The sequence below is a fragment of the Chiloscyllium plagiosum genome, chromosome 14 (genome assembly GCF_004010195.1).
Source record: "Chiloscyllium plagiosum isolate BGI_BamShark_2017 chromosome 14, ASM401019v2, whole genome shotgun sequence".
NCBI classification, from domain to species: domain Eukaryota; kingdom Metazoa; phylum Chordata; class Chondrichthyes; order Orectolobiformes; family Hemiscylliidae; genus Chiloscyllium; species Chiloscyllium plagiosum.
In genome coordinates this window covers 24,996,831-25,013,404 of record NC_057723.1, presented here as the reverse complement: position 1 = coordinate 25,013,404, position 16,574 = coordinate 24,996,831, and the positions used below count along the sequence as shown (strand labels likewise).

The 16,574-nt window shown below is 39.8% G+C and overlaps 1 protein-coding gene across 7 annotated transcripts in view; it reads right to left on the bottom strand.

The window, feature by feature from the left end:
• Positions 1-16,574, bottom strand: part of LOC122556561 (sorbin and SH3 domain-containing protein 2-like) — a 111,466-nt gene that overhangs the window by 40,923 nt on the left and 53,969 nt on the right. For 6 of the 7 annotated variants that reach the window (XM_043703368.1, XM_043703370.1, XM_043703375.1 and 3 more), the window contains 4 exons: positions 12,747-13,179; positions 8,150-8,264; positions 6,538-6,587; positions 2,488-2,639 (listed from right to left, as the gene is read on the bottom strand). In XM_043703368.1, coding sequence (XP_043559303.1) covers positions 2,488-2,639; positions 6,538-6,587; positions 8,150-8,264; positions 12,747-13,179 — 750 coding nt within the window. The remainder of the gene's footprint in view (positions 1-2,487; positions 2,640-6,537; positions 6,588-8,149; positions 8,265-12,746; positions 13,180-16,574) is intronic. The other variant, XM_043703371.1, reaches the window with a different exon arrangement.

The window sequence follows — 16,574 nt, the reverse complement described above, 5'->3', positions numbered from 1 at the left end:
GCAATATTACCGAAAATTTGTGTTCCAGTACCTGCCGCCTCTGTAAGTCAAGCTGTTCCAGTACAGCTCCAAACATCAATGCACTAGACAATGTGGAAAGTTGCCCAGGTATGTTCTATATGTGAAAATCAGGACAAATCCAAACAAGCCACTTATTGCCCAATCAGTCTAGTCTCAATCATTAGTAAAGTGATGGAAGTGTCATCAACAGTACGATCAAGTAGCACTTAATTAACATTAAACTACTCACGTGATGCTTAGTTTTGGTTCAATCAGGGCCATTCAACACCTGAATTCAATTTAGACTTAGCACAAATATGTCCATATTTGTGCTAAGTCTAAATTGAATTCAGGTGTTGAATTGCAGAGAAGAGCTGAGAGTAAGTGGAGTGCATCATTTCTCCCTCCAACTCTATTTTGATTTAGTCCCTACCCTCCCCTTCACTGTTTTGATCACACAGCACTGTCCCTTGATGTGAAGGGCAGTGTTTGTCACTGGCCACCCGGGTGTTTTCCTATCTTCCTGGTGGTGGAAATTGAATAAAGATTGGTGCACTAAAAAAAAAAAAAATTAAAAAAAAATAAAAAAAAAAAAGAGCTGAGAGTAATAGCTCTTTACCTCAAAGTTGCATTTGATTGAGTATGGCATTAAAGAAGCTAGAATCAATGAGAATCAGAGATTAACTCTCCAGTGGTAGGATCATACCTGGGACAAAGAAAACTGTTTGTGGTTGTTGGATGTTAGCTATCTCAATTCCAGGACATCTCTATAGGGGTTCCTCAGGGTAGTGTTCTTGGCTCAATCATCTTCACTTGCTTCATCAATGACCTTCCCTCCATCATAAGGTCAGAAGTAGGATGATCACTGATTATTGCACCATATTCAGCACCATTCACAACCCTTCAGATACTGAAGCAATCGTATTTAAATGCACAAAACTCTGGACAGTATCTAGGCTTCAGCTAAAAAGTAGCAATTAGTATGTGCACCACACAATTGCCTGGCAAAGACCATTTCAATCAAAAAAGAACCTAGCCATCATCCCTTGACATTCAACAGAAAAATCATCATTGTATCCCCCACTGTCAACATCCCTAGGTATTATCATTGACCAGAAATAGATCTAAACTTGCCGTGTAAATACAATGGCTTCAAGGGCAGGTCAGAGTCGGAATCCTGCCACAAGTAACTCACTTCCTGACTATCAAAAACTGTTTCACCATCCAAAAGGCACAAATCAGAACTGTGATGAAATATTTCCTAGTTGTCTGAATGAGTGCAACTCCAACAGCATTCAAGACGCTTGACACCATCCAAGACAAAGGAACACATTTCATTAGCACATATCCACATATTTCCAATCCCACCGCCATCAATGCCAGCAGCAGCAGTGTGTACTATCTACAAGATACACCACAGAAATTCACCGAGGGTCCTTCCATCTAGAAGGACAAGAGTATCTGCCAGTTCTCCTTCAAATGACTCACCATCCTGAGTTGGAAACATATTAGGAATCCTTTACTGTGTCCAGGACCAGGACCAAAATCCTGGAACTCTCTCCCTAAAAGCAATGTGAGTCTACCTGAAACACAGATTGCAGGCTTTCAAGAAGGCACCTCTCCACCACTTTCTCAAGGGCAATTAGAAATGGGCAAAAAATGCTGGCCTAGTCAATGCCTTCTACATCCCATTAATGAATAAAAACAACATACTCAGAATGGTCTGTGTCTTTTAGAGGAACTTGAAGTTGATGGCATTCCCATGCATGTTTCTAAGTGGTAGAAATTGTAAGTTTGGAATTTGCAGTCGAAAATGCCTTGATGAGTTGTTGCATTACATCTTGTACATGACACACACTACTGCCACTGTGTGTCAATAGTCACAGAAGGATGAATGATTAAGGTGGTGGATGTGGTGTCAGTCAAGTGGGCTGCTTTGTCCTGTATTTTACCAAACACTTTGAATATTGTTGGAGCCAAACTCATTCAAGCAAGTGAACAGTGCTCATCACACTCCTTTGTAGATGGTGGTCTGTCTTTGGTGAGTCTGGAAGTGAGTTCCTCAACACAATTCTCGGTCTTCCCTAATCTCATTACCTCAACATTTATAAGGCCGATCCAGTTATGGTTTTGTTTAATGATTACCAACAGAATATTGATGGTGGATGATTTACTCGAAGGACAGGCTTGAAGGACTGTATAGTCTATGCCTGCCCTAAAATCTTATATCATTATGTTCTTGCAAGTACTTTTTGAGTTGGTGGTAGAGTGCAAAGGCTGTAGTACTACTGGAAAACACACAAGTTTTGAAAGTCATGTTAATGTGATCTCTGACAACACCAGACGCATCAATCTGTAACTTCAGACGCAGCCACATTTGAAACCACACACACAAAAAGAAACACTCTATCATTTTCACTGAGCATGAATTTGTCTATTTGTTTTTATCTTGACTTTATCCTTCATATTAGAATAAAGTTATTTTACCATTTTCACTGTTTATGGAGATTTGATCAGCAGATGAATAGCGTTGGATTTCCATGAACTTCAGCTGAGGTAGATCTATGTCTGAACCATTGCATTGCCTGGTTTCATTGATAGTCAGCTGACCAGCTGATTCTGCCAACATCGGGAGTGATCTAGGGAAATCAACACAAAAGCACCATTCCGTTTTAGCAAAATAAGCAAATATGTTTTCAAATGTAAACTGTCAGGATTGAAAGTTAAATATTTGGTCTATGACCCATGAATAATGAAATAACTTTACTCCTAGTTCAGAAGTTACAAGTCATCATTTATTGTCTGTACAACAGCTAAGAATAAGAAATATTTCAGCTTTGAACTCAAATAGCTCAAGGGACAGCACAGGTGTAATGTGAGACTGTGCAAGTGAACAGTTCAGCCTCAGCAATGAACAGTTGCCTATTACAGAAAGTTAGAGGGAAACTGGAGTACAGATCAATTGGCATTTATATCTCTAGCTCTCAGATTTTGATTTCTAATGGAACTCTTGTAATTCACAGTTGAAAATATAATAAGAGATTAAAGTGGCAATCAAGAAGTGAGAACCATAAAAAATACAAACTGAAACAAAATTGAAGATGAACATCTTCTAAATTTCTGCATCAAACCAAGTTAAACTTGGCAAATATTAAGTAAATATCAATCAAACTGGAATCCAAAGCACATTGAAACAACTCTAACCAAATAAAGCATATCTAAGTATTTAGCTCCAAGTCCAAAATAAGATTCAGGATGGATTCTTATAAGGTTCTGAATGATAGGCATTTGGGAAGAAATTTACCACAATCATGTGAGAAATCCACCGAGGCCTTGCTTGATGTCAGGAAAACCACAGTACATTTTCCAGAGTAATTGGTGTGAGACAAGGTTCTCACAAGAATGTGACAACATGCCAATTAGTGTGGATTATTGCTTGTTGTCAGCCTCACAAACTGCCCCATAAATATGCCATGTCTGATTCTTCCATCCAACATGAGACAATAGACGCTGAGAATTCTCAACATGAACATTTGAGCAAGTACCTGGTGACTCCAATTCACTGCTTCCACCTTCAGACCTTGAACACCCAGTACCAGCATCCAAGGGCATTCTCCATGGGCAGCAGCTGTGTACGCCCCTTGTCCACATCTGTCAGTCTCTCTGCATCATCAAAGCACATCTCTGATATATTTCAGCCTCACTGCTGCATGGCTATGCTGCACCAAACGGCAGACCAGCAACTAACATTGCAATGCTGCTGCAAGGACACTTCGTGCACAGGGACTGACTCCAAGTTCTGGACAGGACTCGGCTGCATCTCAAGGCAGCTCATGTGCTCCCTTAGTGCTCACTCCTGAGAGCCGATCTGAATGCTCCCAGTCTTGGTATCTTGCTTTGTCTTTTTGCAATTTGCTCCCTCAGCCACAGTTACGAGGTTGACAGTACTTCTGTCTTCCCTTGTCATTTAGCACAAAGATCAAACCCGAAAGCTAACATTCCTTATCAGACAAGTTTGTCCCCTCTCCCAAAATATTGGGGTCTACCTGTCAATCTCCTAATTTTTAAGGATTTAAGAAAACCATTCAAAGGGTGTGTAGAACTAGTTGCAAAGGTGGAAAGTATCAATTTAGGGGGGTAGTTCAGGAGTGGGTAGGGTGAAACTACTGAGCATGGTGACCCAGTATCAATGATCTCAGCTCAGAAATATAATGTATATATATAATATAATATATATAAGAACATAAGACCATAAGAATTAGGAGCAGGAGTAGGCCATCTAGCTCACTCGATCCTGCTCTGCCATTTAATAAGACCATGACTGAATCTTTTGTGGCCTCAGCTCCACTTACCCACCCTCTCCCCATTGCCCATAATTCCTCTATTGTTCAAAAACAATCTATCTTAGCTTTAAAAACATTTACTGAAGTAACGTCAACTACTTCACTGGGCAGGGCATTCCACAGATTCACCACCCTTTGGATGTAGAAGTTCCTTCTCAATTCAGTCCTAAATCTGCTCCCTCTAATTTTGAGGCAATGCCCTCTTGCCAGTGGAAACATCCCCTCTATGTCTCTCTCATCTATTCCCTTCATAATTGTATATGTTTTGCTAAGATCCCCCCTCAGTATTCTGAATTCCAATGAATTTAATCCCAGTATACTCAATCTCTCCTCATAAACGAACCCCTCAACTCCGGAATCAATCTGATGAACCTCTTCTGCACCCCCTCCACTGCCAGTACATGTTTTCTCAAGTAAGGAGACCAAAACTGCACACAATATTCCAGCTGTGGCCTCACCAGCACCCTGTACAGCTGCAATATAACCTCCCTGCTTTTAAACTCAATCCCTTTTGCAATGAAGGACAAAATTCTATTTGCCTTCCTAATTACTTGTTGTACCTGCAGACCAACCTTCTGTGATTCATGCACAAAGACAGCAGCTCTTTGCACAGCAGCATGCTGCAACTTTTTGCCTTTCAAGTAATAAACTTTTGTCAAAGTTTTCTGCTTGCACAAAATTAGGAGAGGAAACTAAGAGGGAGCATCTTTAAAGTTACAGAATGATCTGGACAGGGTAAGTTTTTGGACAGAAAGTACATAATTTGAATCCAAAGTGAAAAGATCTGAAAATGGGAGTTCTGAAAAGCAACACGCATATTCTGTGAATGGCATTGCAAATACCTAAACATTATATAGAAAGAAACCAAGAAATCTGTACAGACTCTGCACTAAATAGATGGAAACAGGCAGCTATCAACAAAAAAAACTAAAGAAATGCTGAACTACACAATCAAAATAGTTGAATATGAATCAGAAGCACTCATGGTCAATCTATAAAATGTTTTGGTCAAACCCAGGGGTAGCTACAGAAATAAAGTAAATCGGCAGGTCTGGCAGCATCTGTCGAAAGAGAAACAGAGTTAACATTTCGAGTCCAATGACTCTTCTTCAGAACTGAGTTCGGTGACACTGAACCTGAATCATTACCCTGTTTCACTCTCCTCAGATGCTGCCAGACCTGTTGAGTTTCTCCAGCATTATGTGCGCTTGTTTCAAATTTTCAGTATCTGCAGTATTTTATCTTTATTTCAGTATTAACACCCCCCCCCCCCCACGTGGTTCACTGTGGTTCCTGGCCCCCAGCTTCACAACTGTCCCTCCACCTGAGCATAGAGGCCCCACTCCTAACCCCAAGCACAGAAAGAAGCCAGGAGTTAAAGATTTGACATAAGTTTTAAAAATTATGAAGTTCTGGACAGAGTAGATGGAGATAAATTGTTTGCTTTCACTATTGAATAGAGAACCAGAGGACGCAGTTTTAAAATGCTCTGCAAAAAAAAAAAAAAAATTCTCACACAGTAAATAGAGTATGGATTTGGGCGGCACGGTGGCACAGTGGTTAGCACTGCAAACTCCACACAGTCAGTCGCCTGAGTCGGGAATTGAACCCAGGTCTCTGGCGCTGGGAGGCAGCAGTGCTAACCACTGTGCCACCGTGCCGCCCGTAGTGTTAGGTAAGGGGTAAACGTAGGGTATGGGTGGGTTGCGCTTCGGCGGGGCGGTGTGGAATTTGTTGAGCCGAAGGGCCTGTTTCCACACTGTAAGTAATCTAATCTAATCTAATCTAATGCACAGCCTGGAAGTGTGGTGGAGACAGGTTCAATTGATGTGTTCGAGAGAGCGTTGGATTATTATTTAAATAGAAACACCGTGCAGGTTAAGGGGAAAAAGCAGGAGACTGGCACTAAGATAAAACGATCAGAAAATTAGTAGAAAACTCGACATCAAGGATCACAGAATTGTTACAGCTAAATGGCCTCCTTTTATACTGTAACAATTCTGTGATTCTTGATCTAGAGCTTTGAATTTAACTGCCACTAACGACACAAACCTTTTATCTATAAATTGGACTTGCAACAAGATTACATTTACCAAAGATTACACGTCAATTATACTCTTTCTACAAATTTGTAGAGTACTACAAAACTGAATGTATAAGTTACCTTTTTATAAACAAATGAGCAATTACATACCTAGATTTACTGAGAAATGCAGCTCCTGAAGTGTTGCTGTGTCTTGGTCTCTGAAATTACAATAAATACAGGCTTAAGGACAATACCAGCATACTACTGTGTTCAAGGACAAAGGATTACACTCCATAGCCTTTAAATACCCTTGATGCTAAGATTGACATGTTAACAGCAGTTATTTCTGTCTTCTGAAGTTCAAAGACACTCAAAATTATGTTGGAGGATCTTGGAGCAGGTTTAATTCCTGAAAGAGCCAGCATAGGCTTGCGTGAAGATTTTGTAATCATAATTTCATGCTGTTAATGAGCAGAATTCCTGCCATTCCAAGAGCAAAGGGTTTGCCTCATCCTGCAGTTTTTTTCTCTTGTTCAGTGGAAAGTTACTCATTTCGGCTGATCATTGGGATGTGTGTGTCCATGGATATCTTTGTGAGTAAGGGATCATGTCAAGCTTAGATTGAATGTTCAGTGGCTGAATAATCAGATAACAGCAACTAAATGGTGTTGGGATAAGAGGACATTAGGCAAAATGGCTGTAATCACCGATCATTTTTGTGAATTTCATAAAGGTACATACCTGCCCTTTTCCTGACCATAAAAATAAATGAAAACTTGCACTCCAGCTCGATCACCAAGTAAACTGATCAGAGCGTGTTTAGCATGTGTTCTGACTAATTTGGATAGATGTATGTTACTTACTCATTGAGAGTGATGTATTACTTCACACAGACTTTGCTTTGACACCAATGGTAAGTGCCTTTAAACGTGACTTGTAATTCCATTCATATTTACTTTGTAAAATTAATATTGAACTTTTGTTGTAACATCCGAAGAACCTAAGTCTCTCTTTGGTAATTATTTTTATCAAATGGGTGGCACAGTGGCTCAGTGGTTAGCACTGCTGCCTCACAGCACCAGGGTCCTAGGTTCGATTCCAGCCTCGGGTGATTGACTGTGTGGAGTTTGTACATTCTCCCTGTGTCTGCATGAGTTTCCTCCGGGTGCTCCGGTTTCCTCTCACAGTCCAAAGATATGCAGATCAGGTGAATTGGCCATGCTAAATTGTCCCACAGTGTTAGGTCAATTAGTCAGAGGGAAATGGGTCTGGGTGGGTTACTCTTCGAAGGCTCAGTGTGGACCTGTTGAGCCGAAGGGCCTGTTCCACACTGCAGGGAATCTAATCAAATCTAAAATAATAGTAACAGGCGATAATTGTTTTTGACTTTCTCTCACTGATTTTCTCTCCACCAGTTTCATTGCTCTTCACAAGGTTACAGTAACATTTGTACTATCTCCTTCATTAACAGTCCTGGTGCAAACTGAACACCTTTATGCAATTGACATTCTCAAGGCAGGAAAATGTATTGAAAATAAATAGGATTTCCAATCAAAAATATCTTGTTCTCTTCTTGCTCTTACTTATTTCACGTGTCTATAAATCTCTGGTTAAACTAGGTAAATACTTTGACTAGAATACAGCTTTGTAATTGTTTCCACTTATACATTAATTATGATATTAACCATCTGACCCTCTCCCAGAACTGTTCCCAATATCTATGCCTTGGATACGATTTGCTTCTTTTCAACAGACAAGCACATATACAGAAAGCACTTACTGAATGGTCATGATCTAAAATGGATGACTTTCCAGGCTTGTAATCAAATACACTTTTTGGTTCAACGTGATAGCCACAGGTATCAACTTTTGTATTTGGGTGTGACCGATTGCACCTAATGAAAACAAAAAAATGAAATATTAACAACAGACATCTCAGATTACATGTTCAGTTTTAAAGCATGTTTTGCATTGGTATTGCCAATACACTCCAATAATGACATGTGTTAGTGCACAGTTTAGCAACCCAACACACTATGATCAATAATTTGACGTCGACAAAGTTACCATTCTTGGTTGTACTACAGGAAAAAGCAGAGAAGGTTTAATAGATCCTAGGTCTTTCCCAATAGTGGAATGTCAGGAAGGCTGAATATTTTTATTGTCTTTGGAACAGATGGAAATTCAACATAGTTGGATGTGTTGGTAGAGAGATTAAGGGAAGGAATTGGAAGGAGGTACTGTTTTTCATATTCCTGTAGTTGGTAAGTGTTTAATTGTTTTAATTAGTGGAGCAGTGTTATTATCACTCCAACAAAAGCCATGTAATACTTTTGATGACCTTCAAGGCTGAACCAATGAACTTGGCAAAGGTGTCTTGGAAGATGAGTTTGGAGATTGCCTTCCTGACAGTGGGTGGAATCAATTAGGGACGATTCTGGTGTACTGCTATCCTTACTATCACCATTTTCAATTAAAAATACGAGAACATGGATGTATGTCATGGAAGATTAAAGTACCTCTGGTCACATAGGGGCTTGAATGAAATGAACTGGGTCAGCGTAAACTCAATCTAGTGAATGTGGTTTTTCAGTATAAAAATACTCGTACTGTGTTAAATTGGCAATATGCTTCAGACAATAGAGAAGCATAGCTAATGTAGGAAGTTGGAAACTTTATGTTGACATAATGTTGAACCAGTACTTTAGTTGGTCTTTGGGCTCTTGATGATCACATTGTTTGGAAGAGATGTTTTAACAATGGTTCTCATACAAATTTCTCTCATACAATTTGATCAGCAAATAATGTCATAAAACCCTCTCAAAATTATAAATTAATAGATAATAGTGACCAAGTATTAAAAATGATTCCATTATTTTTTCATGAATAATTTGGCCATTGCAAGGTCACTTCGAATAATACATTTTTTCAGAATATGTCATGGCTGCTCACTCTACATCAGTGCTCGATTAAACAGATATGATTATACTGGAAATAACCCACTCCAACTCCTTTCGCTAATGCTGCGAACAATAAACATGATGCTTGTCTGATCTAAACTTTAGAGTCACGTTTGATCTTGAAATGAGCATCCAACTTCAGACTTATGCCATCCACTAAGGTGGATAACATCTCCATAACATCACCTCCATATCATCACTTGGGTTTCTTGAGTCTTGTGTGGAGTTGCTGATGTTGTACTGAGATTAGAGTCTGGTACATGTATGAAAGTATAATAAATAGTGTTACTTTAAAGTTTAAACCTTGAAGATTGCTTTTGATTTGCCATCGCGTCAACCTGTGTCAAATTTAAAGTCATGGGGGGCATCAAATCACATGACTCAATGTCAGAAATCACACGACACCTGGTTATAGTCCAACAGGAATTTTTTGAAATCACAAGCTTTCAGAGCACTGCTCCTTCATCAGGTGAAGTGAAATGAAGATACACTTCATCAAATGAAGGATCAGCGCACTGAAAGCTTGTGATTTCAAATAAACCAGTTGGACTATAACCTGGTGTCATGTGGCTTCTGACCTTGAGTCATGTGATTTGATGCCTCCCATGAGTTTAAATTTGACACAGACAGGTTGAGGTGATGGCAAATCAAGTACAATCTTCCAGGCTTAAACTTTAAAGTAACACTATTTATTATACTTTCATGCTAAATACATGTACTAGATTCTAATCTCATAGTTACATTAGGTAAGGACTAATTTAGCTTCTTTGTATGTTAAGTCCATGTGCTCTCAAGATTCTAACATTCTCCTCCAGTTAGTAGTATACTTCTTGTTGAGTGTACTTGACTATTATTTATGGTCAATAATGAGCAGCTACATTACATTGCCTCAAGATTGTTCCAGAGTCCTGAAGCCCTTACATGACTGATTTTGCCCCTATGTGTTACCTGTAGACCCAACTATTGCAATGCATCCCTGGCCAGTCTTTCTTATGCAACTCTCCACAAACCTGCAGAAATACAAAACTTCTCTGACTGTGAGTAAACTGTCAGCAAATCCTTTTCCTCTATTATTCTCTATTATTCCTCACTGACTTACTATGACTCCCAGTCAAAAATGTCTTGATTTTAAAATGGTAATCCTCATTTTCAAATTCCTCCCTAGCCTTATCCATCCCATTTACCAGGCTCTGAAATACCTTCTCTCTACGTCTTCACACTCTCTGAAACCTACTTCATTGCTTGGACTTCAGATAACACAGTATATTTTGATTTTGATTCTAATCTGATCTAATATTTTCATATGTGGCTTGGTGTCATATTCTGTTTTATAATACACCAGTGAAGAATCTTGGGATATTTCATTGTGTGAGGATACAAAACAAAATAAGCTAAGGTTGTTGTTAAAGTACTAAAATGGAGGAAGACATTTCAAAGGCTTCTACATTAAGGAGGACAAAATGAAGCACGTATTAGAAAGGAAGGATTAAAGTAGAAAGTGATAGGTATGATAGATTAAACAGATTTTGATGAAACTTTTGAAAAGGGATCCATGTGAAGTTGGACAGGAGCACAGTAGTGCAATAACAGCCTATGGTGAAATGAAGTAAAGAAGCCTAAACCATAATCTAGGAGCACCAAACAGACATTTCAATGTTTTAAATACCAGCATGTCTTCTTTTTTAAAATTGATCGCATACAGCCAAAATGACTATGCATGTACACTTCATGGCAGTCTGGACAGGGACTCTGGAATATCACACCTGCAGGTATCAAGGAGGATTTGAAGGGAAAAGTACACTACAAACTGAATTGTAATCCATTGTGAGCATTTCATATTGTGAACATGATGGTAAAAACAAGCAGTCTGGGCAAGTGATACATTTACAATTTCCCCTTTTAAGAACTCACAAGTAGAAGGACAAAAAGCAAGTTTCAACTCTGGTCTGTGTGCGTTAGTGACCTGATGACTTGTGTGGAATTGTTATTGAGAACACTCATCAAAATGTCCCTGCAATAGACCTACCACTGAACATCTTTTGGAACTTTTAGTTCCTATAAAAACGAAGCTTAAAGCATTTTCAAACTGAGTTGCTTCATATATTTACCATGTTCACTATAGCTCCTAAATTAAGCAATTCCAGACAAACCATTGTCTACCTACCCTAGACAGTTCTTTCATTAAAATCTGGTAAAATTGGCCAAGCCATCGAGAATAAAAGCATGCACAGCAATTAAAACCATGTCCAACCTCAGCTCTTCCATCTGCAAACTGGCCTACCAATCTGGAGCCATAACCAATTTCATTATTGATGAAATGAATTAACCTAATCTTGGTATTTTAAACCAAACATGGACACATTTGTAGGAAAAGATAGGATAGCATATTGACTGATTGTTGTAAAATCATAATTGAAATTGATGACTCAACTCAAAGAGCATTGATCCTTAACCATGTTCTTAACTATAATGAAGTTACAGTATAAAGTTCGAGAGACATTTCAATGTTTGAAACTGTACAGTCAGACAATGTAATGTTAAGCTCCAAATATTTATTTCAGTGTGTATTAACCCTCTCTAAGTAAATAGGTTCTCTCTTACATGTCAGTGAACACTGGTAATGAATGGACACCACTCCTTCACTCGAATCAAGTTAATTAAAATGAAAAAAAAACTTCATTACATGACTATATTTATAGGACATGGATAGTCAAACATTGCCATAAATCCATTTGCTTCTTCTGTCTTCATCAACTGGCTTGAAAAATTTAAATGCATATATCTACTTCCCCATCAGATGCTTGAGTTTAAAATAGTCAAAGCTTAAAAATGTGTTGCTGGAAAAGCGCAGCAGGTCAGGCAGCATCAAAGGAACAGGAGAATCGACGTTTCAGGCATAAGGCCTTCTTCAGGAATGAGGAGGGTGTGCCAAGCAGGCTAAGATAAAAGGTAGGGAGGAGGGACTTGGGGGAGGGGCGTTGAAAATACGATAGGTGGAAGGAGGTTAAGGTGAGGGTGATAGGCCGGAGAGGGAGTGGGGGCGGAGAGGTTGGGAAGAAGATTGCAGGTCAAGAAGGCGGTGCTGAGTCTGAGGGTTGGGACTGAGATAAGGTGGGGGGAGGGGAAATGAGAAAGCTGGAGAAATCTGCATTCATTCCTAGGGGTTGGAGGGTTCCTAGGCGGAAGATGAGGCGCTCTTCTGCATGCACAGTTGCAGCAGATGATAATTTCCCCTCAGTCCCAACCCTACACCCACCAGTCCCATAACACCAATGTGGTGCAGGAACTTATGAGATATTAAAAATGGTGACAGGAAGATGTCGCTCTTCTCCTGTGCATGGCCTATGATTTAATCAGCTTGTAATACCTAAGTCTCCTACTCAATAAGCTATTTAGTGCAAGGGATATAGAACTCACTCTTCAGCAGTAGCTTCAGTAGAACAGAGTGAATGAAGTTCTTTTGCTGCCAAAAGATTGCAGGGTACTTCTGTAGATTTTGTAGCCGGATAATCGCTTGCAGGGGTTGCATAGTTTTTCAAATTCCAATCCCAGGAATCATGAAGGTTGTCTGAGAAAGGGATGGAATAATTTTGAACATTTTCGCTATTAGGACTGCTGGAAGGTAGATATTGTGATTGAGGGTTACAATGTTGCTTTTCACCATTAGAACTGCTGAGTGGTTCTGATGAAAGTGCCTGTTTAATTGTGCAGTTATTCCTTGTTGATGAATTATAGGGCAGTGGTCCAGTTAGTTGAGATCTTGATGGATAGCCTGTGGTAGAACTGAAAGATGAATTGGGCTCCCATGTCTTCTTCCTGGCATCAACTATAGGAGATACCCCAGATTTATCTACAATAAGGAGGCAAAACATAATTAATAATTTCATTTAATTGTAGAATCTCCAAACACTTCTACATATCACTCAAAAAATTTGAACATTAAAAACTGCAATTTTCAAGGAAACGAGCTTTGACAATTTAAAGAAAAAACTGCATTGAATGATTATATTTTTGAATGTTTCCAAGTAAACTGCAAACATGATCACTTCACTTCTATATGGTAGTGAAAATAATTATTCTGTAATTGGGAGTTTTTTGAATATTACCTTCTTTGTACAGCATGAAGTGGGAGGAGGTGGAGTACTGATAATATCACTGGACTAGGAATCCATAAGAAGGGTTATGCCTGAAACATCGACTCTCCGGTTTCTCTGATGCAGCTTGACCTGCTGAGCTTTTTCCAGCTTCACATTTTATGGACTCTGACCTTCCAGCGTCTACAGGCCTCACTTTCTCCTTGTAATCTAGAAGCCCAGGCTAATGTTTTGGGGACATGGATTGCAATCTTACCATAGTAACTGTCAGAATTTGAACTCAATTAGTAAAACTCAGAATGGAAACCGAATCTCAACAATAGTGACCATGAGGTTATCATCAATTGTTGTAAAAACCCACTTGGTTCACAAATGTTCTTTAGAGAATGAAATCTGCCAATTATTACCCAGTCTGATCTACATGTGATTCTAGATTCACACTAATGTGGTTGATCCATAACTGCCCTTAACTAGCCACTCTGTTCATGCACAATAAGGCATCAACTACAAATTGGACCCTGCCAATGTTGCCCAAAACACATGAAAGAATTAATTGAGGAAATACAGGCAAAAACCAGTCCAGAATTCTAAAGCAAAGAAATCCGTGAGTGGAATCACACCCTACTTTGTGTGGTGCGAGCTCAGTGAGAAAGCTGGGAATGTATGGTGAGAATAAAAATTACAGATTCTTGACATCAAGAGATTTTCTTCTCAAGCATTAAATGTAACTTCAGAATCATACCATTGATAAGCAATTACCTGAGTTATGCCCCAACTTCCCTTATACTTTGCCTTTGCCAATTGTTTCTTCACAATGTCCTAATTCCTTCATGGCCAGTATCCTCCTTGATGCAAATTGGCACTGGCAAACCACCACTTCAACGGATCAATACGCCTGCTCCCAGAACAACTCAAATGCCACTTCAGCCCTTCAGCGCTTTACTTGGAGCTCAGCAATGCCTATGACATGCATGTTTCTGCCAGATTGGGAAATAACTTCTCAGTGGGCCATCATTCCATCATCAGTCACCCTTTATTCACAAATGCATAGCCTTTGACAATAGCACTGCCTCTCACCAAGTCAAGCATTCAGGGAGCTCAGTATCCCTAGCATTCATCCTTTTATGTTGCCAGGTCTTCCTGATTGAACCAGTTAAAGAGCCCCAATCAAACACCCATCTTCCATGAGGGCCAGCTGGCTGACCTCATTAAAATCACTATAGGTTGCTTTGAGTGCCAAGACTCACATGTGTCTAATGCTTCTGAACAGAATGCCAATCCTGGCTCTTGGCTTGCTTTCTTAGCATTCAGTCATACTGTACTTACTTGGAAACTGACAGCCTCTGTATAGTTCACATAGAGTCATACAGCATGGAGACAGGCCCTTCGATTCAATTTGTCCATGTTAACCATGTTTCCTAAACTGAACTAGTACCATTTGCCAACATCAGGTGTTTAACCTTCTTCACCTTTCCTCGTCATGTTCTTGTTTAAATTATGTTTAAATGTTGTAACTCTACTTGTCTCTACCACTTCCTTTGGCAGTTTATTCCATTTATACACTACCATCTATGAAAATTTGCCTGTCAGATCCTTTTTAAATCTTTCCCCTCTGATTTTAAACCTATGCCCTCCATTTTTCAAATCCCCTACCATACGGAAAAGACCTTTGCTATTCACCTTATCCATGCCCTTCATGATTTTATAAACCTCTATAAGGTTTATAAACCTCAATCACCTTTGCTCCAAGGAAAACCATCCCAACCTATCCAGCCTCTCCTTTTCCTCAAATTATCCCGTCTTGGTAACATCCTTGTAAATCTTTTTTTACACCATTTCCAATTTAATAATGTCCTTCCTATAGCAGGGCAACCAGAACTGTAAGCAGCACTCCAAAAGTGGCCCTATAATGTCCTATACAGACACAAGAATGATGTCCCAACTCACTGGGTTTAAGACTAAGTTAAATGTTGTCAGTGTCAGTGGTCTGCATCACTTCTTAGTGCAGGGAGATTAACAGGCAGCTTGTGACAGTGGGGAGCTCTGATCAGTCAAGTGAGTACACGTGACGCTGTATGTTACTGTGCTGTATCAATGTTACACCTGCAGCATATGTCAACATTTTATATGGCAAACACACTGCGTGAGCTCTATGAAAATGTCTGTATGTGAAAGCCAAAGGGAGCAAAGCTTAGTGGGTCGAAAATACAGTCAATTATGGTGCACTGCCACAGTCAGTCAAGGAGCTTGTCTTAAACTAGCCTAGGGGGTTGATAATTGTCCTGCTGGAAACTATGTCACAGAGTCACAGTCATATAGCATGGAAACAGACACTTCGGTCCAACTAGTCCACGCTGACCATGTTCCCAAACTAAACTCGGTGCACCTGGCTCCGTCTGCCCCATGTCCCTCCAAACCTTTCCTAATCATGCACGTATCCAGATGTTTTTTAAACATTGTAACTGTACTTTCATCCATCACTCCCTCTGACAGTTCATTCCACACACTAACCACTGTGTAAACAATTTGCCTCTTATGTACTTTTTAAATCTTTTTCCTCTCACCTTAAAAATATGCCCCCTAGTTTTGAACTCCTCCACTTTCAGGAAAATACCTTTGCTAATCACCTTATCCAAGCCTTTCATGATTTTAGAGAGAAAGTGAGGGCTGCAGATATTGGAGGTCAGAGCTGAAAATGTGTTGCTGGAAAAGCGCAGCAGGTCAGGCAGCATCCAAGGAACAGGAGAATCGACGTTTCGGGCATAAGCCCTTCTTCAGGAATAAGCCATTTCCTGAAGAAGGGCTTATGCCCGAAACGTCGATTCTCCTGTTCCTTGGATGCTGCCTGACCTGCTGCGCTTTTCCAGCAACACATTTTCAGCTTTCATGATTTTATACATCTCTATAAGGCCACTCCTCAAACTTCTACACTCCGGTGAGAAAAGTTCCAGCCTATCCAGCCTAAATGTCTTTTCAGTCCAGGGACTTGGCCATGCTCAGTTCTTGAGGTCAAGTGTAATCAACCTATGGATTACAGGAAGGCCAATCAGTATGCCATAGAGGCATCTGTCCAGGGGTTGGGCTGTCTTGGCTAAGTATTACAACTGGTCTCCAGATAATGGCTCTTATTCGACTCTAAACATGCACACAG